Below are 22,609 nucleotides of genomic sequence, written 5' to 3'. Positions count from 1 at the left end.
TTTCTAAAAAATTTGAATGATAATTTTCAGAAACCAACAAATCAAATTGCTACATGAAGAATGGGGGGCACCGGCCCCAAAAAGCCCAGACTAAAGGTTCCACAGCTATCTAGATCCCCAATTCCTCATCCCTAATTTTGTGGGCAACTGTCACCTATCCAAAAAAGAAGGCAGGACAATCAAGCATTCCTGCATAACTATGGCAAAAAAGTGATATCAGTAAGGTACAAACTGGCAGCTCCTCCCAAGATGTTGAGGGTGTGATATTTACTGTATGTCCATTAACATCTATAGGCTCATAACCAAGTTAGCCAAGAGGTGAGAAAATGTTTAGCCACTTCAATTCTAGAAGAGAATCTCTCCAATGTGTAACATGGGTGGGAATGGCCATTCTGGTGAACTTAGAGATCCCTGAAGTACTGAAATAAGAAGACTTTAAGTTACTGTCATTGGTTTGCTATTTTAAACACAGACCAGAATTCATATACTCTAAGTGGTTTATCCTTTCAAAGTAGCCACGTTGGTTCTTAAAATCATAGGACTACACATATATTGTGAGCACTAGGAGCTGGTGAGACCTTAGAAACTACCAATAAATATTTATTAACTGTCTACACTATGACAAGCTACAAAGACAAAAAAGGAATAGATCCTGGCTTCAAAGAATTTATATTTTACAGAGGTGAGGGGGAAAAGAGAGAAGAGGGGGAAGAGGAGTCCACATGGGACAGATATCATGGTACAGGGGAGAGAATGGTGAATGTGGAGTTAAGGGACCTGGGTTTGAATCATGTCACTGCTATTTCTCATTCATGTTATCTTAAGCTTTTTGCTCTCTAGATCTCACTTCCTCATCTATAAAATGTGATGGCTGGACTGAATGATTTCTAAGATTTCTTCCAGCGCTAAATATAGGATCTAATGTCTATGCAGACGATTACACAGAATGATTACAAAATAAATACAAGGTAAATTGAATAGGAAGAGCACTAGCAGCAGGGGTTGGGAAAGAATCAGGAAAGATTTTTAAGGAACAGAGATTGAAGGACTCTTGGTACAAATCCTAGAAAGTATGAGGCCTGAGTTATGTCAGAAATATAAAGGATCTTCTAAAATAAATGATTCCAAATGGAAGGATCCTCAGGAATCACCTAGTTCAATTCTCTCAAAGATACTGAGACCCAGAAAGATAAAGACTCTTGCCTACAAACATAAGGAGTTACTAGCAGGCAAGAGGCTGAGAATTAAATATCCTAACTTAGGGACTATTACTTTTTTCCATTACCCCACTTCTCAAAATACTTCCTCAAGGTGCTTTCAAAGGTGCCATCAGAGCCAACAATACATGCCTTTAAATACTTTCAATCTTGGCCAAATTTCATCCTTTGTAAGTGAATCTGATTTTTTATATCTGCCAAAAAAGTGTTTAGAGACAAATATAGTGAATGAATTAGAATGATTAAGTTGTGTAATACTAGATTTAATGAAACTCACTTTTCTATATCACTTCAAATGACTCTAAGGCAATATTCACGTATTCAAAAATGATTACAAAATGACACACACACACACAAAACCATGCCAAAATTTACAGCTCCACATATTATTCCTTTACAAAGTAATCACTTAGGAAAGCTCTATTTCAATGATACTACCATTGCTCAGTAATTTTTGGAACACTTCTTTTGGAACTTCAGAGTCAGCTTACAAGCCACACATAAAAATAAGCCTCATAGGGGATCTAGAGATGTGGGACACTGCAAGTGTTACAGATAACTAATGTGTTGGTTAGCTGAACTAAATTTTGTTTCACTTCTCTATTCTTTATAAGCAATGGCTCTCTGGAAGGGGAAGAATGATATAATAGGAAAAGTTGATGGTGTAAAAACAAAATATCCAATAGCTTTGGGTTTTGGTTTTTTGTTTTTTTTAAGATTAGAGTTTCCACTGGCCCCAATTAAAAAGAGAAAATGAATTTCATACCTATCTAGATTCAATTCAGTATCATTATGAAGCATCTCAGTATCCTTAGAAATTAATGCAAAGAGAACTAGGCTTAGAATCAGAAGGCCTGGCTTCAAAACCTGATTAATCCATGTGGCTATGTATAAGATCCTTAACTTACTGATCAGGAATGCCCTTATTTGTAAGTTGCTAACCAGAATACTTTCATTAACTACCTCAAAGTATATAGATTAAAAAAAAAAAAAGAAAGTGCCTTGTGAACTAGAACAGAACTAAATAGAAGCATAGTTCTTCATATTTTGAGTTTACTTTCTTTTTAATTTTTTTTAATTTTCTGTTTATTTAACAAAAACAGAAGAGCAAAAAGACAGAAAAGGAAAACAAAACAGAACATTTTCAAGTGCCCAGAAGAACATCAGGGAGGGATTCAAAATATGCAACAATAAATTACCAGTTCAAGAAAGACTATATAAAAGTAAAACAAATTATTTTCATAAGCGTCTTTTTTTTTTTTTGCTTCCTTGTAGGTATCTTTTGTTCTCTGCTATATACTTTTTTTATTCTATTATTTTTGTCCCTTTCATCTCCTCCTCCCCCCGACCTCCCTCAAATAGGCTATTGTGCTTAAGCACAAAACATTTACATATATAGATAGATAGATACATATATATACCATTACAAACACACACACACAGACACACACACACACATTCACAACTACCTACACACCCACACATATACATATATTTATAGAGAAACATACATACACATCTATCTATACTCAGATACATACATACACATATATATAATATATAAGTAAACATGCAACTAAAACAATATTAGTGTGGTTGACATATAATGTAGATTTCTCTCTTGATTGAATGTTTAAGTGTGACTTTGTCTGCAATCAATGATTTCCAGCTGTATTTTTTTTCCTAATAAATTCTCCTTCTGATCCTTGTTGTAGTGTTAGCATATATATCTTCTTTTCCATCCCTGTTAACTCCTCTGTTTTAATTCTGCTCCTTAACTTGTTTTGCTATTAATTAACCTCTCCCCACCCATGGATCCCTCCCTTGTCTTCTTCACCCACTCTTTGCTTCTCCCTCCATCCATCCTTCCCCCATTATTTCTTAATGATTTTGGAGGATGCTATATTCTTCATGGTATATGTTACCTATTTAACCTATTCCCAATGTGAGTAGGTTTTCACTATGAGTCCTCTACCACCTTTTAATACCTTTGTGTCTGTCTATTCTTTCTCTGCACCTCATTTATATAACATAATTACTATTTTAACCTTTTCCTAAGTGGTTTTGCTTTTTAGTTGAGTTTACTTTCTTTAAAAAAAAATCTATTAAAGTAAGTGATTTTTTAAAAATGCTTTTAGCCTTTGCTAAACTTTTCTAAAGTTTCTAATCTTAAAATTGTTAATTTTAGTTTTTGATATTTTCATGTGACCAAACAGTACTTGCTTTAATGACTGTTTCTCTATCTGGAAGAACTAAGCAGGGTTATTTTTATATTTAATTATCTAAATATACCAGAATAAAAAGTATATCAATAAAAATAGTAATGTTTCCTTTTTGCCAAAAGTTTCATGACAAAACAATGATTTTCCTTTAGAAAGCAATATCCAATAGTCTAGATGATGTCAATTAACCAATATTAATAAATGGTACCATGTACTAGGAACTGTGCTAGGTTTTTGGGCTAAAAATACAATAAATAAAGCAATCTCCACTCTCAAGGAGCATATATCCTAACAGAGCAACAAAGATATCTATAAGTGTATGCAGAATCAATGTAAAGAAATACTAAGTAGTTAAATATTGGAGCAGGTTAAGAGAGTGCTCAAGAAGTTAGCAGCAATCAGGGAAGGCTGCATGTTGAAGGAAGCGCTTGAAGAAAAACTGGGGCATAAGTCAGAAGGGAATCAACCTGAACAAAGACATAGGAGGAACATTTATTCATAGTAACAGTGCTCACTAAATGCTTTTTGAGTGTTTAATTTCCTTTTTTCTTTTGGAAAATGCTTGCTAATGAAGATAAAGCTGATGATTCCAAAGAACTTTCCTAAACATACTAGACTCCACTGGAAATTTCAAATGCTTTAGAAGTAGCAGTGGTCTTCTCTTAAGAGGACAGTCTTTTGATACCAAATGTACCTCCTTTGAGCTACAACAGAAGCTGACAGACTAAAAACTGTAGCAAAAACCAAATTATATTTTCAGAAATAAAGTGTCCTGAGGAGCAGGATAGAGGGAAAAGAGAACTGTCATGACTACTAATATTAATCCAAAAAAAAATTAATCCACTAAATGCAATTCTTTATATGGAAATGTTTGTATTCCTGATTTCCTTTGGTGTGCTGTCTTTGAACCTGAAGTATATATGATTACCTTAGTATTATTTAAATACCATAATCCTAGAAGGAGTATGAAGAAGAGATCAAGTGCCAAGAAGATGGGGGAACAGCTATTTACTCATCCTCTTCAAAAGTCAAAAGAGAAAGGTCAACATTTATTTAAAAAAGAAAAAATGATAACTTTTTAAAGGATTAATGGGAAATGTTTTTAAGACCTCAAATGAGGAAAACCTGAATAGTTTAAGGCATAATACACTGAACTGGAGGAATAAAACTTTTTAAAGAAACATATTTGAATAATTTTACACATACACATACACGCAGTAATTAATAAGCACTAGGAAAAGTGTTACACAGAATAAGTTCTAAGACTATCTTAGAAGATTTGCTTTAATGAATAGGCATTTAATAGCTTTTTTTTTAATGAATTGATAAGATGCAACTGGATTTCGGATTTCATTTGTATGAAGAACTTTATCAATGAAAGTCAGCACATTCTCTATCTTAAAGAGTATCATAGAGAACCAAGAAATTAAGAATTAAGAAGCTTTCTAAGATTTACATAGCCAGTGTCGGAGGCAAGACCTACATACACTCAGGTTTTTCTGGTTTCAAGGTGCTATACTGTACCAGGCCATGCATTTCTCAAATTGATAAGAGTGATTGTCTATAAGTAAATAGAATGCTTTAAAAGCCATTGAAACTACTTGAAAAAGTCATAGGATAAGTTGATAATTCTCCCAATAATTTTGTTTATGAAGGTAATTTGCAAAGTGATTACTTTTTTAAAATAGAAAGCATATTAATAAACTGCAGCCCAAACTTAGTCCAAATTATTAAAAATTCCCAATTAATGAAAACAATTAATGATATATTAATGTAAAAAAATGATATATTAATGTGTTTGCATAATTTTTTAAAAGCCATAAAAAGAAGAGATCTACAAAGGAATGAAAGCACAGATAAAAAAGGATTTATTAAGTAGTTACTATGTGTTAAATACTGAGGATACAAACAGAAAAATCCAGATGGTCCCTGATTTCAAGGAGGTCACATTGTAATTGGGAAAGACAGCTGCAAATAATAAAGGCCTGTTGGCGAATGACTGAATAAGTTGTAGTATATGAATACAAGGGAATATTATTGTTCTATAAGAAATGATGAGAAGGCTGATTTCAGAAAAGCCTAGAAAGACAAACAAGAACTGATGTTAAGTAAATCGAGCAGAACCAAGAAAACATTGTACACATTAACAACACGATTATTTGATGATCATTTGATGATTATTTGATGATGGCATTATTTGATGCCATCCATATCCAGAGAGAGGACTGGGGAGACTGAACATGAATCAAAGCATAGCATTTTCACCTTGCTATTATTGCTGTTTGCATGAATTTTCTCTTTCTCATGTTTTTTTGGATCCTTTTCATCTGATTTTTTTTGTGCAGCTTGATGAATATGGAAATATTTTTAGAAGAATTGCACATATTTTTAAAAAGCCATAAAAAGAACAGATCTACAAAGAAATGAAAGCACAGATGAAAAAGGATTTATTAGTAATTACTATGTGTTAAATACTGAGGATACAAATAGAAAAATCCAGATGGTCCCTGATTTCAAGGAGGTCACATTGTAATTGAGAAAGACAGCTGCAAATAATAAATTTCTTGCTATCTTAGAGAGAGGAAAAGAAGGAAGAAAAGGAGAAAAACTGGAACACAAGATTTTGCAAAGTTGAATGCTGAAAACTATCTTTGCATGTATTTAGGAAGAAGGAAGGAAGGTAGAGAAGGGAGGGAGGAAAGGAAGGGGGAGGGAGGGAAGGAAAGGAGGAGGGGAGGAAAGGAAAGGAAGAAGGAAGGGAGGGAGGGAAGAAAGGAGGGAAGGAAGGAAGAAAGAGAGGAGGGAAGGGAGGAGGGAAGAGAGCAGGGAAGGGAGGGAGGGAAGAGAGGAGGGGAAGAGAGAAGGGGAAGAGAGGGAGGGAAGGAAGGAAGGGAGGGAGGGAAGAAAGGGAGGGGAAGAGGGGAGGAAGGAGAGAGGAGGGGAGGAAGGAGGGATGGAAAGAAGGAAGGGAAGAGGGGAGGAAGTAATATAAATAAACCAAAATAATGCCAAAATACATTAGGCAGTTGGATAGTAGCATCAATCTTTTTCAGCCTAATAAGATAAAAGTAGATCCATTACAAGCAATAATTTATTCCATGGCATTTAAACAAAGAAAAGATTAAAGAATTTTCCAGTATAAGGTATCAAAATTTGATATTACAGTTATACCTCATTCATTCAGCAAAATCTAACCCATTCATCAAAATCAAATTGCTCCAGAAATCCAATAGGAAACAAAATCTATATTTCTTTTCTCAAATAGTTATTATAAAAGGAGTATGGACAATGCCAAAAAAAGTCAAAAGAAATCATTTCAATCAATTCACTCTGTCCATAACAACTGGTATTATTCTCATTTGTAAGTGTTTAATAGAGGACCTGCCACGAATTTTCTTAATTTTACTATTTAGGATGTTTAACTAAAAAAACAGACAAAAAAAAAAAAAAAAAAAAAAAAAAAACAGAGACAACAGTTAAAAAATACACTTTACTGACAAACCTTATTCTTGCCAAGTATTGTGCTATTTCATATCTAATAGTTTCATTACTTAATAGTTTCTCTATTTCCAGTTAAAGTCTCAATTGTGAAAACCTAAAATGAAAAATAAATAAAAATTGGTGATTTAAAGAACAGTATTCAGATTAAAACATTTCTGTAATGCTTTTTCTTTTGTAACTTGATGTTTGGTCACTAAGTTGTGATATATTTCTAATGGCACAAGTTGTGAAAAGATTATTGCGTACATTTAAACACAAAAAGAGAGTAAACAGGTCACATAACACGAGAGTGACCCACCCATAACCATAAGATGTTAAAAGGAAGGCCATTAGCACATTGGGTAGATCTTCCATAAGAAATTCAGAGTAAACCACAGACAAGCATCAAAGAGAAAGAGAAACACTGGATTTAGAACCAGAACACCTGGGTTCAAATCTAGGGTAAAACCCTACCTTTGTGACTTTGGTCAAGTCACTTAACCTCTTTGGGCTTAAATCTCCTTAAGTGTAGGATGAGGGCATTAGATTCAATGTCCACTGAGGTCTCCCTCAATTCTAAATCTTTTGGGTGGCACAGAGTTAAAAATTATCTTCATGGAAAAAATATGAATCTATCAAAGCACAGTATTACCCTATGAAAGGAGCTTTCAACCAGAGATTATGGAAGAAATCTTGCTTTTAAGGATAAACTTAAATAAAGGATGTTATAAAGATACCAAGAACAGTCCTTTTTTTTTTTTTTTTTTTGCTTTCCACAAAAAGTACATAGCAAGAGGTTTTATAAACCAATATCACAGAATCAGAGTTGAATGGGACCCAAAGGCCCATGTCAAAGGAGTTCCCTTTAAGAACTATTTCTTCAATGGATATCTGAGTGAAAGAGGAAATAATGAGGGAATATGTGTAAATGACGCTTCCATCAATAAAGAGACAAGAAGAACTCTTGGTAAAAGGCCCCAATCTTTTCAGTGAAATATAAGACAAGATTTATGATTGATAATGTTGGGATGAGAGGTGTAAGAAGAGATGAAAAGATGACACTATGGAAAGTGTGGAACAGCAAATCAATTAGGATAGAAGAGAATGTTTACATTTGTGCAGTGAGATCCAGTTGAGATTAGATTACATAATTTGTCGTAGACGCATTTAGAATGATTTCATGATTTCTTCTAGTTCTATTCAGCAGCATAATTTTTTTAAAAATTCTAGACATTATATTTTAAGAAATAATAAGCTAAAACTACCCAGATCTATTAGGATGAAAACATAAAGTGAAGCTACAAAGAAGTCAATAATCACTTCCCAAAAAAAACCCCAAAAGGAAAAGTCACAGAAATCAGGAAGTCAATATCAAAATCCAGAGCTCCCATATAAAAGAGAAAAGTGCAAATTTCTAGGAAAAAAAAGCACTTAAACAACCAGAATTCACAACTAGGATTACACAAGACCTTAAAGCTTCTGCTAAAAATCAGAAGAGATCTTAGAATAAAAATATACCAAAAGGCAAAGAAGTTTACAATCAAGAGTAACATAATTTAAAAACAAAATCCTACAGGGGGAAAATAGAATAGAAAATTGTAATGAACCAGAGGTCTCAAGAATTTCTAATAAAAAAAAAAAGTTGAGTAAAACTTTGAAATACAAACATAATGAAATACAAACAATTTTTGTGCTATCAAAAAGTGATGAAAGAGATCTTTTCAGAGAATCCTGGGGAGCATGAATTAAAATAGTGAACTGAGCAAAATTGAAATTTTATCACTATACAGTGGAAGTATCACTATAAGAAAAAATGTCATTGTAAAGAAAAACAACTTTGAAAAACTTAACTATTTTGATGAAAGCAATGACCAAACATATCTCCAAAGAACCTGTTATGAGGCATGGTATCCAGCTCCTGACAGAGGGGAACTTGTGGTGCAGAATGACACATGTAGTTATTGATAAGGTTAATTTTTTGTTCAGCTTGAGTATGTATAATTATTTTAAGGAATTTTTCTTCTCATTTTTAATGGGAGAAAATATTAGAAAGAAGAGAGAGGTTAGCAATAGTGATGCTTAAAAAATAAAGCAGGCCACTAAAAGACTTTTTAAGACACATATAAATATAAAAATAAGCAGTATGAAATGGAAATCCATGGTTTTATTCACGATTTTTTTTGTGTTCTATTATGAATATAAAAATGTTCTTTTGAGAAGCAGCGAAGGGTAAATTTCAAAACAAAATAAAATAAAATTCAAAATTTTAAAGTAGTTACACTAGGATTTCTCACAAAGTTTCTCAAGTTAAGATAAAGTGGGGGCTGACATACAATGTATTAATGAACTATGATTGGGACATTTTTGGCTTTGATTCATGTTTCATTTATTCTATAATTATAATATACATACATATGTATATATAAATACAGTTTTTAAAAATCAAGCAAAATGTCAAAGGAGAAAAAAAATTACATTTTCACCCATTACAGGATCTTGCCAATTATAAAATAATGCAAATCAGTAAAATTTTTAACACAACTAATTACTTTACTGATAATCAATTAAGAGTCACATAGTGTTATCAAATTTAAAAGATGGCTTTATCTACAAACTTACTGCAGGTCTTCGAGGCTCTCCTGGCAGCTGTGGAGGATAAACTTGTTTATTCTTCTTTTCCCATTTCTTTGAGATATCAAGGGAAGCACTCATGTGGATATGTGACACAGGCAAAACATTTTGTGATGAGAGCAATCTATCAAAAAAAACAAGAAAGCCTTTAGTCCTTTAGCTGTTAGGAACACGCTATTGTATTAAACAGTTTGATTATAAGAAAAAACAATTTAAGAACACACATAAACACAACAATTATGGAAGAGTAAAACTTTTTAAATGGCTAAAATGAGCTTAATATATTTTAAACAAATCCCTTTCCTCCTTCTGACTTTACTACTTCTTTAAGTGGCACAACCATGTTTGTTACTTTGGTGTCATCTCTGATTCTTCATCCTTTCTCACTTCCCAAATCTAGTCCAAGTCTTGTCCAATCTATTTCCACAACATCTTTTCTTTCCTTTGTATTTCCACTGATTGAATGTTAGCTCCTTGGGAGTGTAAGTTGTTTTAATAAATTTGTATGTATTCCTAGAACTTAGCTCAATACCTGACAGAGTATATGCTTAATAAGTGCTACTTATCCCTGCAGTTGTTTAAAAAAAAAAAAAGTAACCCTGCATTTAATAGCCATATCCTAAAAGTCTACAAATTAGCCTGGCAATAAAACCTTCCTGCTTTCTGAGACCTGTTCATCACCATAGATTGGTCAATTAGTCAATCGAAAAAGTCATGAAATTAGTTTAAAAACATTGGTCCTCTACAGCCAATGAAGTGGCACTATAGTAGGAAAATCAGCCAGAGAATATTAAAAAGAATGCTATTTTTAGCTTTATAAACATTAAGTTACCTATTGAGCATTCAAATATAAGATCCTCATTCACTGACCAATCAGTAACTATGCTATTTGAGGCACCCTAATTATAAACCCTAACATTCTCATTAAAAATGAAACTTCAAGGAAAAAAAGGAAGTTACAACCATGTAGAAAGACAGCTCACAGGTTCTTCTTGAGAAGCAAATAAAGGAGATGGTGAAATTGGTTTTCTTTTGTACAAAAAAAGAACAAGAAGAAATATAATTTTACAGGATACTTAAGTCATATTGTGTTACAGTGCTTATGACAAACATTTGCAAAAAGATTACCACAAAGATAAGAACAATCTATACACCAACATTTGTAGCAAAGGATAAGAAGGTGGAGAATGTTAATCAACATCTATTTTAATAATAAGTAATTTCAGTGGCAAAGGATATGTCAGTTAAAAAATACACTGGAACACAAGCTTCAGAAGTTAAAAACAAAAAGGCAAAGAAAAGTTTCTAGACTATACAGCAAGAAGCCCAATCTCTCTTTTTGAGAAGAGTTGGGAAATGCTAGATATGTGAAGTGCCAAACAGCATCATATACATAAAAAATTATTATCTATTAACAAATAGGAAACAACTATTACTAAATAATTAGTTATTGACCAAGGGGCTCATTTTTGATTTGGCTCATTTTGATTTTTAAAGTCAGACTGTTGACTTTTAAAAATAAAGACTAATCAATAAAATTGGAAAGATAACTGAAAAGTTATTTCTTTGCACTAAGTACAATGCTTTGCATATGATAAATGAATGTTTATTGTGTTTTTTTTTAATAATCTACACACATTCAATGTACCCTCAATGAAGGTTTGAGAACAGAGTGGATGGACAAGCTTTCACAAACAATATTCTAGATCAGAACACATCTTCATAGTCACACCTGACCAAAAAGTGTAGGGAAAATAAGAATCCACCATTTTTTTTTTAAGTAATAAAAAGAGCATTTGGTATAGAAAGATGATATAATGGATAAAGTGCTTGACTTAAGTCACAAATATGAATTCAAATTCTGTCTCACACACTAATTTTGTGTCCCTCAGCAAGTCACTTAATCCCTCTCAGCTTCAGTTTCCTAATCTATAAAACAGAGATAATAATAGAACCTACCACCCAAGATTATTTTGAGAATGAAGTGAGATATTATAGGTAAAGCACTGTGAATATAATCCAAGGCTCTAGCATGGACCCTCCTCTGTTTTCTCTATCACTATCCTGGAGATCTCATCAGTTCCCAAGGGTTCAATGATTATCTTTATGCATCACTTCCATATAACCCTCCTACAGCACCTTCTATTTGAGAATAAATATGCTCACAAAGCAACTGTATTTCCACTATCATGGACACTTCTAGTAGTTACAATTCCCTGTAAATAGTAAAGTCTCCTAAGAGCTATCAATTGTGGAAGACATAATGCTATATTAAACACCAAGATATGCAAAACCTCCTAAATAAAATCCATAATCAGATGGCTCTGGAGGGGAAAAGTAAGGCAGGTCACTTTGTACAGCTCTCCCTCCTAAATACTATTCACTTAAATGTCACAGCATCACTTCCTCGATGTCACAGTCCTTTTCCAGAAGGAAGGACAAAAACCTCTGCAAGTAAAGCTGGTCTGGAATTGGTCAATTGAAAGACTCCCTCTCTCCCTTCCTCCCTTTTTTCCAATTTTCCTTTCTTCCTTCCTTCTTCCTTCCTTCCCTCTCTTCTTTCTTTCCCTCCCTCTTTCCTTCTCTCTCTTCTTCCTTCTTTCCTCCCTCCCTGTATGATACATATGGTATCATATCTTTACCTACAAATGCTGTTAAACCTCTGAACTCCCAAGATATCTTGGAGTTTACTGGCTAGATTTCTTCCTTAAAGATCATGCCTTAAACCAAAAACAATCTGATTCTAATTGGTCCTGGGCCAAGCCTCAAGAAGTCATTGTTTGGGTCCTGATTGACTCAGACTGAATGTAAACAGCAGTCATTTCTGCTTAAGCCAGAAATTCTGAGGGTCTTCCCCTCCTAGATTAATTTATCTACTTATTTATCTGGATTTCTTTGAACTAAATGAAAAAGACTTATCCTCAATTGCTACCTAGTCTTAATCACAAAATAGGTGTAGCCTCTGAGACCTATTGAAGACCTTAGCTTTCAAAGGCTAAGGTCTTCCACTTCATTCAGTACCATCTCCAGTCATTTTGATCTATATTTGGCCACTGGACCCAGATGGCTCTGGAGGGGAAAGTGAGTCAGGTGACCTTACAGAGCCCTCCTTCAGTCAAATCCAATTCACTTGAATGTCATGGTATCAATCTATTGATGTCATGGTCCTCTTCGAAAAGGAAGGACAAACAACAATCACTCAAAAGAATTTGTTCTAACTATTCACTTAAAAAACCCAAATGGATGCAGAATGCCTTTATAAATGATATAAGCAACTTGGATTACATTTGGAAAATTGAACATTTTCAATGGATCTAAGCATCTTTCTGAAATAAACAACAAAAAAAGTCTTTTCAACACCAATATTGCTCTAGTGATATCTATGTGACTAAAAATGATACTATCACACACAATACATAAAAACTACTACAAATCACCCAGAATGCTAGGAAGAAAAAAGTTAGCTATAGCACATAAATCAACAGCAAATTAACTCCAAAATGGCATAAGATCAGATAAAGAAAAAGAATTGAGGAAATCATATAGGAAGAGTGGGTTACACCAAATGTTAAATGGGCCCTCTATGAGAGATTCATGGAGGGGCATGGACAAGAATGACATAAATGAAAAAGACATGAAAGGGTTACACTTTGTAAAAAGTATCTATAAGGATAAGACACATCCACAAAAGTCAGGAATATGTTATGCTTATTAAGGTACAGCAAGGAGAGAGGGAAAGTGTGAATTGCAATCTTGGTAAAAAGAGTAAAGGTACCATTGAAATCACTGGTCTTGGAATTACTGAAGTAATCGTTTTTAGAGATGAACACAGTTAAACATTTGATTATCTACTGTTACTATCCCAACCACATTTTCTTTGAAATTAAAGCAAAAATTTGCCTAAATTCCCAGCAAAGTTAATATTGGCCTCAAGCTTAACATTCAGAATAATATTGAGCACATCAAGGTGGAAAATTTTTGCTTCAAATTTACTTGTGATAATACTTAAAAGTATGCTAAATTTGCACTTGAGACCAAATAAAAGAGCAATCTCCTTACCTCAACTAAAAGATAAACCAAAGAGTTGAATTATTAGGCATATTCTCATGACTATATATAATTTTATTTTCTGAAAGTCAAGGGCAAACAAATAAGGAAAAAAAGAAAACATAGGAAATAAAACACTGAGGGTCTCTGCCAGCATACTTAGTTTTTAAAAGAGATATCCTAAAGCTGCAAACTGCAAAAGCTTAGGCTATAATAAGACTAGTTTCCTAAGGATTCAAAATTAAAGAATAGGAAGGGGCCTCAGAGGTCATCTAGTTGAAATCCTGAACATTTCAATTAACAGTAACATTCTGAAAGGTACCTATTATTATGCATTACCTAAGTAAATGTTCAATGAGGCAAAGTCTCACGTGTGAAATAAAGTAACCCCAAAGATAAATTTTCAAGGGGACTCAAAGCTTTCCCTTGGCTCTGTGTCTCTTCCTATGATATACTTCACACAAAGGGAATCAAAATGAGAGGATAAGAAAGGGGGAGATAAGAGGAAAAAATATACAACTGCAAACCTAAAAAAATTATTAAAATTGTACCCTGAAAAAAGACTAAAGAATATACTATAGAATTTAAGTTTATTTATAACCTATAAATAAATACACACAAAGCTCTCAAATACATTCAAGTAAAATAATTATCCCCTTAACATAAATGAAGCAATTCTGGATTTGAAATGAACCCTACCAGGCCATTCCAGTGTATATGCAGTAAAAATCAACATAGCAAGAAGTTTCCTAATTGGTATCATCAGTGGCCTCAAAAAGCTGAGGCAGCTTCAGAACTATTCCATTACATTGAAGGAGTAACTTAAACAGCCTGAAGCTATAGCTAAATGAATACCTGCTGTACGTGGACAACAAGCACAGGCTACATAGACTTTATAGAGTTATAGAAATAAAGATGGAAACCTGAAGTAAGAAGAATTTGACTTAAGGACAACCTAAAGATAACTACAGTTCTTAAAACTGAAAAAAGGGGCAATTATTATTGGGAATTTTTTTTTACATCTGTCAGTGATGATTTATTATCACAAGTCATCTAATCTCAGCATTTTCCTTTTCTTATGCATGTATCTTAATTTTTATCATATTCATTTCTGCATGTATTCAATTTCCTTTAATATATCATAAGCTCTTTGAGGCCAGGACCTATGTCTTATTTATAGCTGTATCTCCCCTAAGAACACAGTATATTCCACAAAGAAGATAATTTTAAAATATTAATGAAAATACTGAATGCCTATTAAATATAGGAATAAAGTTATTAAAAAGTTTTAACCATCAAGAGACTTATAAAGATATAAATAATAATAAAAATAGCAAATATGTTGAGCACTAAATAAAATACACAGTCCAGAAGTTCTGAAGAGAAAATCATCTCTTGAGTCCTCTGGAAATGCTTAAAGGAATATTGGATTTAAAATTATCAAAACAGAGAAGATTGGCATTGGTGCACTAGAAGGGCAAGTACATGGTACTTGCTGGAAGAGTTCTCTTTCAAGAATATCATAGTAATCATAACTATAGCATTTATATAGTGCTTTAAGGTTTGCAAAATACTTGTCATTTCATTTGATTTTGATCCTTAAAACAATCCTGTTGTGAGAACGATTATTTTTATTTTGTGTAGTCTCAGTACTTTGCAAATCACCCAAACTGTGATTTCATCTAGGTAAGAGACTTCCAGTGAGAAAACTCCCACTACAAATGTCAATCCCCCTACCAATTAAATGTCAAAGAGTCATTTTGAAAATAGGTGCTTAATAAATGCTTACTGAACTGAATCTGATTTTGATAAGAAAAACCTTAGTTTATTTTACCTAATCATTATTTGGAAATCCAAAATTTCCTTTGGTAAAATAAAATACTTATTTGCAAACTTTTTTTGTTTGTTCTTAACAAATCAAAACTCATCATAATTTTTTATTTAAGGGGAAAGAGAAGAGTGAATTGGAATAGATATGCCTAGCATACAGTAAGTACTTAGTAAATGCTTGTTTCATTTCTTTAAATGTTGACCTCTGGTTTGTTTCAATTTAAATATTTTTAATTCTACATTTTGCAATCAAAAGTCATAAGATCATCATCTCAGAGCTGACAAAAACCTCAGAAGTCATCTGGTCCAAGTTTTACCTAAATAATAAATCTTTCTACATTATTTCTGACAAGTAGTTACTTACTACTACTTGATTACTTCCAGTCACAAGAAATTTGCTACCTATGATATAGATTATTCTTCTTTTTTGACAGCTCCGTTAGGAAGTTTTCTAAATTACAGATTCTCCAACTATGAAATGTACAAGTTGGACTAGATAGCCTCTGAGATCCTTTCTAACTTTAGATCTCTAATTTCATGAGCAAAACAAAATCAACTTCCCAGTAAGTTCTTTTTTTTTTTTGGTCAATCAATGAATGAAACATTAGGTGCTTCCTATGTGTCAGGTACTGTGCTAAGCACTGAGGCTATAAAAAGAGACAAAAGATAGTCCCTATGCTTAAGGAGCTCACAATCTAAAGGAGTTGACAATAAGAAAACCAGTATGTACAAACAAGCTACATATATATATATATATATATATATACACACACATAAATATATACTCACACAGACTAAGTAGGAAATTAACAGAGGGAAGGCATTAGAATTAAAAAGAGTTGGGGAAGGCTTCTTGTAGGTGGGACTTAGTTGAACTGGAAGGATGTGTTCCAAGCATGGCAGATATCCAAAGAAAATGCCTGAAGTTAAGAGATGGACTATCCAGTTTATGAAATAGCCAAGACATCAGTGTCACTGGGCAGAAGAGTAGGTGCCAAGGAATATGGTCTAAGAAGCCTAGAAATAAAAGAGAATACTAACTTATAAAGGGTTTTGAATGATAAACAGCAATTTTTCTTTGGTCCTGGAGGCCATAGGGAGCCTATCGAAGTCTACCGAATTGGGAGTAGGGATGGGAGTGTAACGTGATCCAGAGGAAAATCACTTTAGTGACTGAATGGAGGATGGATTAAAGTGGAAAGAGATATGAGGCAGGCAGGCTCATCAGCAGGCTATTGCAATGGTTCAAGAATGAAGTGATTGAGGGTCAGTACTAGAAAGGTAGCAATGTGAGCAGAAGACAATCAAGAAATTTTTGTCAACATGAAATTGACAAACCTCAGCTTGTCAGCAACAACTTGAATATGGGGACTGGGAGACCAAGGTGAAAAGAGAGGGAGAAATCCAATATGACTCCCAAGTATCAAGCCTAAAGAAATTGAGAATAAGGACTGTCATAATAAGGAAGAAAGGAGAAAGGGAGGACACAAGTTAATGGAAAGAATAATGAGCTCACTTCTGGATATGTTGACTTTAAGATGTTGACTGGACAGCCAGTTGAGGAGACTTGAAAAGACAAAATGGAAGTTAGCAGAGTTTGGCGTAGGAGAGAAAGATTTGCAAATCATCAACATTGAAATGGTAATTAAATACATGGGAGATTGCCAAGGAAAGTAATATAGAAGAAGAAAAGAGCCAGAACAGAAATCTAAAGGACACCTAGAAGCAGAAGGTATAAACTGAAAGAGGATCCTGCAAAACAAATAGAAAAGAACTAGTCAGATAGATCAGGAGGAGAACCAGAGAAAAGTAGTATAGTGAAAATCTAAAAAGAAGAACGTATTAAGAAGAGAATCAGCAACATTGTAAAAGGCTGCAGAGAGACTGAGGAGAAAGAAAAATGAAAAAGCATCTTTAGATTGATCCTAGCAAAAAAAACCAAAACAACAACAACAAAAAAAACCCACCAATCAAAAACTACATTGCTTACAACATAATGATCATGTTCCTCCTCTGTCTCCATTTTCCCAAGATAAATGTAACAAATCCTATTACTGAAACAGTTTTTCTTAAACAAATAAAATGTAGAGCCAATTTTTTTCTTACCAAAGATTCTTAAGGTAGAGGGACTCTATGGCTTCAGAACTTAGCTCAGGGCCAGGCCAATATCAAACACTTAATAAATTCTTACTGACCTAAGTAGGAAGTACCTGTTGTCTAATAAAGAATTTTGTATGCCAGGGAAAGAACTCTGAGAAATGACTATGAACCACTACAGAGAATTCCCAATCCCTCTATTTTTGTCCGCTTGCGTTTTTGATTTCCTTCACAGGCTAATTATACACTATTTCAAAATCTGACTCTTTTTGTACAGCAAAATAATTGTTTGGACATGTATACATATATTGCATTTAACTTATACTTTTAACATATTTAACATGTATTGGTCAACCTGCCATCTGGGGGAAGGGGTGGGGGAAAGGAAGGAAAAGTTGGAACAAAAAGATTTGCAACTGTCAATGCTGAAAAATTATCTATGCATATATCTTGTAAATAAAAAGCTATAATAATAAAAAAGAGAGAGAGAGAGAGAGAGAGAAAGAATTGATGGAGTTTGAGTCCAGATCGAAACATACTTTTATAATTTTTTAAATTATTCTTTTTTGTTAATTTTGTGGTCTGCATTTTCTTTTGCAACATGGCTAATATGAACATATTTTTCATAATTACCCATGTATACTCTATATGAAATGGCTTGCCTTCTCAAGGAGGGGGAGAAGAGGGGAAAGGAAAAGAATATGGAACTCAAAAATTTTTTTTTAAATAAACATTAAAATTTTTGTTTATATGTAATTGAGAAATGATAAAAAAAAAATAAAAACAAATAAATCAAAAAAAAAAAAAAAAAGAATTTTGTATGCTTGACAATAATGCAGATCAATAGTTAATAGACTTGAAGAGCTACCTAGAACACAGAGAGGTTCTTGCCCAGGGACAAGCAGTTGGCATGTCAGAAGTAGGACTTTTAATCTAAGTCTTTCTGAATGAGTACAGCTTTCTCTACACACACATCATGCTGATTTTCACACAGTAATTAACTCTCCTTAAAGATGAAAGCAAAGGACACAGCCTCATTCAGTAACTGCTGTACTAAACACAAGCAGTAATTATTTATTACCTACTATATACTAAGTTTTGAATTCCATAATGTATGAGGCACATGCCTAAATTTGTATAGTGAGATTCTAGATAACAGTGTTTCAAATTAGATAATATCAAGTAGCTGGTACCAAAGTAAATACAATGGTTGATTCTAATTTATACTCTCATTTATCAAATGCAAATGAAGCATGGATGATAGAAATCCCCGTACAATTCATTCTAACTTTAGAAAAATGTTTTACTATTATTTTATATATACATAATAAATAATAAATGTACATATGTACAATGCAGCTCTTCAAAAAGTTATAAACTATGCTTATTAAAAAACAATGAGAGTTAGTGTAGTTATAATGAAAAGAACCCCAGACTTTGAGTTAAATAATTTAGAATTGAATCCTGGCTTTGCTACTTACTAGATTTGTGATAATGGAGAAATCACTTAACCTCTCTGACTTCTGGTTACTTCATCTGTAAGTGGGGGTCAGGAAAGTCCTAGATTATTTCTAAGGCCCCTTCTAACTCTCAAATTATGATTTTATGATCTCCCTTTAAAGACTCTGTCCCTTGTATCTGTGATAAAAATAGGCTTTTTGTAATTCCTAAAACAGCTGGGATCATGTTAACAATAGAAGTTTGCTTGATTGACTTGGTCTCCTCCTTTCTGCCCAACAGAAAAGAAGGCTGAAAAAATGATTCTTCAGGTAGGTTTTGATTATGTCATTCTTCAGCTACAGAGTATCTAATAATTATGGCCTAGGCAGATAGTACAATATATAAGCGTACTGGGTTTAGAGTCAGGAAGATCTAGGTTCAAATCCTACTTCAGACATTTACTAACTCTGTGACTAAGTCATTGAATGCCTTAGTTTTTCCATTCAAAAATTAGAGATCATAATAGTATCTAAGTCACCAAGTTTAAGAAGAACAAATGAGACAAGATATGTAAAATTTTAAAAGTGATATACAAATGCTATTATCACTTCAATCCAAATTCTTAAATTGTGTTTCTAGACTTGCTTCCACTTGTCCCCATCCACACTAATTCAGGCTGGGATCCCAATGCAACTGAATGAATAATCATTAAGCATTGTATCCACTGTTTATAATCAATGTTTCTAAAATTGACAGCACTGTGCTAGAACAAAGAATAGGAAAACAAAAAACAATTCGATGGGATCGCATAAGTATACCAATGATAAGTACAAAACCATTTGATGAATCAGTCTTGAAGAAATTTAAGCGTTCTCATGACAGGCAGATGAGGAAGAAATGTATTCCAGATAAAAGGAACTTCTACTGTCCTTACCAAGTAAAATTGAACACAACTTTTTCACTACTGTGACCTAATTGCTATTGAGATCTCTTCAATTAAAGCAAAATCTATCCCTTTCCTCAAGTCTTGCTTGATATCAGAGTACAAACAAAGCCACTCTCAGTTCCAATAACTGTATTCATCTAGAATTCCTTTCATTTCCATTACTTGTGATCTCTTGCGGGAATTGTACTAAAGTGGAAAGCGACCAGATAGAGAGTCGGGAGATGTAGGTTCTATCTCCTTGCCTACCAATAACCTTGGGCAAGTAACTTTAGCCTTCTGGGCCTCAATTTCCCCACCTGTATAATGCGGAGAGTTGACACATGTGACTCCTAAAGTGCCTTCTGGGGTTGACACTGTATACACTAAGGACCTTTTCAGCTCTGACATTCTTTGTACTATGTTCTAAGCACTCCGAGGAGAACGTCAAGTTCTCGCTGGAAGAGTCTATTTCATTTGGATGTTTTATAACCGCCCCGCTCAGGCGCTTAATCAAGTTACACTAATTGACCGATCAATGTTAACTGCAATGAGACATTCTGGGTTCTAGGGTTCTGCGAAGCCCAGCCATTCCACATTCTCAGTTGTAAGGCCATGTCAAGCTCTGACATTCCAGACTCACCCCGAACCACACGACCCGCGGTTCCTTACACTCCTCAGCCAAGACGAACCTGTAAAAGAAACAGAATCCGTCACCTGAGATGGGCTCTGGATCCAAATCCTGGTCCCACTCCTGCTTCCAAACCCGATCACTAACCTAGGTCTTTCAGCACGGTAGCCGCCATCTTCCAGCTTCGCTGTACGGTAAGCGCTAGGGCTCAAGCTCCGCAGCCAGCAGAGCGCATGCGCTCCTGTCAGTTCTTCCGGAGGCGAGGGTCTCCCACGTGGTCGGCAGAAAACTGAAGCACTGGGTCAGGAAAAAGTACCTCACGTACTGACTGAGGTCGTCTGGTTAATAAAAAGTTTCTCCAAGATACTGGAATTTGAAGTTACATATAGAATTTCCTCCCTCCGCTATAGATTGTGGAGACAGATATAGCGCTACACCTAGAGTCAGGAAAACCCGAGCTCAAATATGACCTCGGACGCTTAGAGGCTTACCGAGTCACTTAACATCTCCGTTACCTCCTTTCTGAAATCCTACCCGACAAATATTTGTTAAATACCTATTATGTGGCAGAAACTGGACTAAACGCTGAGAATACTATTCATAAAATGAAAAACAGTTCTTCCCTTCAACGAACTGACAATCTAAAGGGGGAGACATCCAAAAGGAGACAGAAAAGGATCGGGGAAGGTAGTAATACCCCCAAGGAGCACCTGGCTCCGGGGTATCTTGTTCCATAGACTTGAAATCAGGCAAAGCAGCAGGTGCAAAATGAAGTTCGGTGAAAAGAAGGTGATTAATAATGATACCTACCTCCCAGGGTCGTAGTGAAGATAAACTATTAATATTTGTAAATTGCTTTTCAAACTTTAAAACAGATTTTAATACTATTACTATTTAATTAGTTGAAGACAAAGATAAATGGAAACTCATTAGCAGAAATCTTCTGAAGGATTATTGGCTCTGAAAATCCTTCAATCACTAGAAGACTTCAAGGCCAGAGCAGCAGAAAGTCAAACAAACTCTAAACTGAGTCTTAGTTTCTTAAAATTTATTGTGATCCTGATCTGAACTAAAATTTGTGCCTCTATTGATCCTTGTGCATGTGAGAAAAAATGCTAAATTATTAAAGAGTGATCTCCATTCTCACTATCCTCTTCCATATCACAGATTATTTCCAAGCTCTGATCTATTTTAAGTATTTTTTTCTAGTCTAGACTTGTAATTTAAATCCTATATGGAACTTCCTCCATCCATACAAATTAGTAACCATTAGTAACAACATTTTTTGAGAGTTATTGAGAGCACTGAGAAGTTGTGATTTTTTTCATGATCACCCAGGAAAATATAGGTCAAAGATAGAATATAAACACATCTTTCTACCTTCTAGGCAGAATATAGTACCACAGCTGGAGTCAAAAAGTCCAGAATTCAAATTCAGCCATTTAATAACTATGATGCTGGACAAGACATTTGGCCCCTGTTTCAGTTTTCCCATCTGTAAAATGAAGATAATAATAGCATCTACCACACAGAAATGTTGTGAGGATCATCTAAGGTAATAATTGTAAATGGGACATATAGCAAAAACTATGTGTTAGCTGGTTCTGTGCACTGAGCTGCAAAATTTTGGTTTCCCTATTTCTTTTGTTCTTAACTATTCCTCATGAACATGGACTTGTAAAGAATGAAATTCCCTATAAAAAAATAGCCATGGACTTTGTAATGGCTATTTATTTATAAGGAGTTTTTTCTTTATAAGGGATCAGAACAATGGAGTAGCATAACAACCAGCCAATCAGAAGGACTTGGGGAATCCAGGGCTCCTGGACTCCAATGATCATTTACAACTGAACTCTAAACAAACTTGGGAGTTGCCTGTAACCACAGCAGCCTAGAAAGATTCAAAAGCATCCTAGAGCTGAGTTTCAGACTCAAGACTTTCCAAACATCCTTTTCCCTGGCTTATGATTTCTACAGACTTCTCCTGCCCTTTAGCAGCCTCTAGAAACCATAAATATCTCAATCTTTCCCACTCCCTTTGGAGCATCTGAGAACTTTTACCTCTCTACCTCACTTGTGCAAGCCCTCCTCA

General features: G+C 34.2%; 1 protein-coding gene across 3 annotated transcripts in view; it reads right to left on the bottom strand.

Annotated features, from left to right (window-relative positions):
- The window catches only part of MRPL22 (mitochondrial ribosomal protein L22), a 40,262-nt gene extending 19,535 nt beyond the window's left edge, over positions 1–20,727 (bottom strand). Inside the window, exons 1-3 of one of the 3 annotated variants that reach the window (XM_051978780.1) lie at positions 20,665–20,727; positions 20,530–20,578; positions 9,539–9,674 (exon numbers count right to left, since the gene is read on the bottom strand). In XM_051978780.1, the coding sequence (XP_051834740.1) occupies positions 9,539–9,674; positions 20,530–20,578; positions 20,665–20,692 (213 nt within the window). In that variant the 5' untranslated portion in view covers positions 20,693–20,727. Of the gene's footprint in view, positions 1–9,538; positions 9,675–16,216; positions 16,239–20,529 lie in introns of those variants that run through there. The other 2 variants (XM_051978781.1, XM_051978782.1) reach the window with 2 other exon arrangements.
- Between the last annotated feature and the right edge of the window lie 1,882 nt (positions 20,728–22,609).

Source organism: Antechinus flavipes, chromosome 2, assembly GCF_016432865.1.
Source record: "Antechinus flavipes isolate AdamAnt ecotype Samford, QLD, Australia chromosome 2, AdamAnt_v2, whole genome shotgun sequence".
In the NCBI taxonomy this organism is placed as follows: Eukaryota; Metazoa; Chordata; class Mammalia; order Dasyuromorphia; family Dasyuridae; genus Antechinus; species Antechinus flavipes.
Note: the sequence above shows the minus strand (reverse complement) of the source record. Positions and strands in the feature narration are given on the sequence as shown.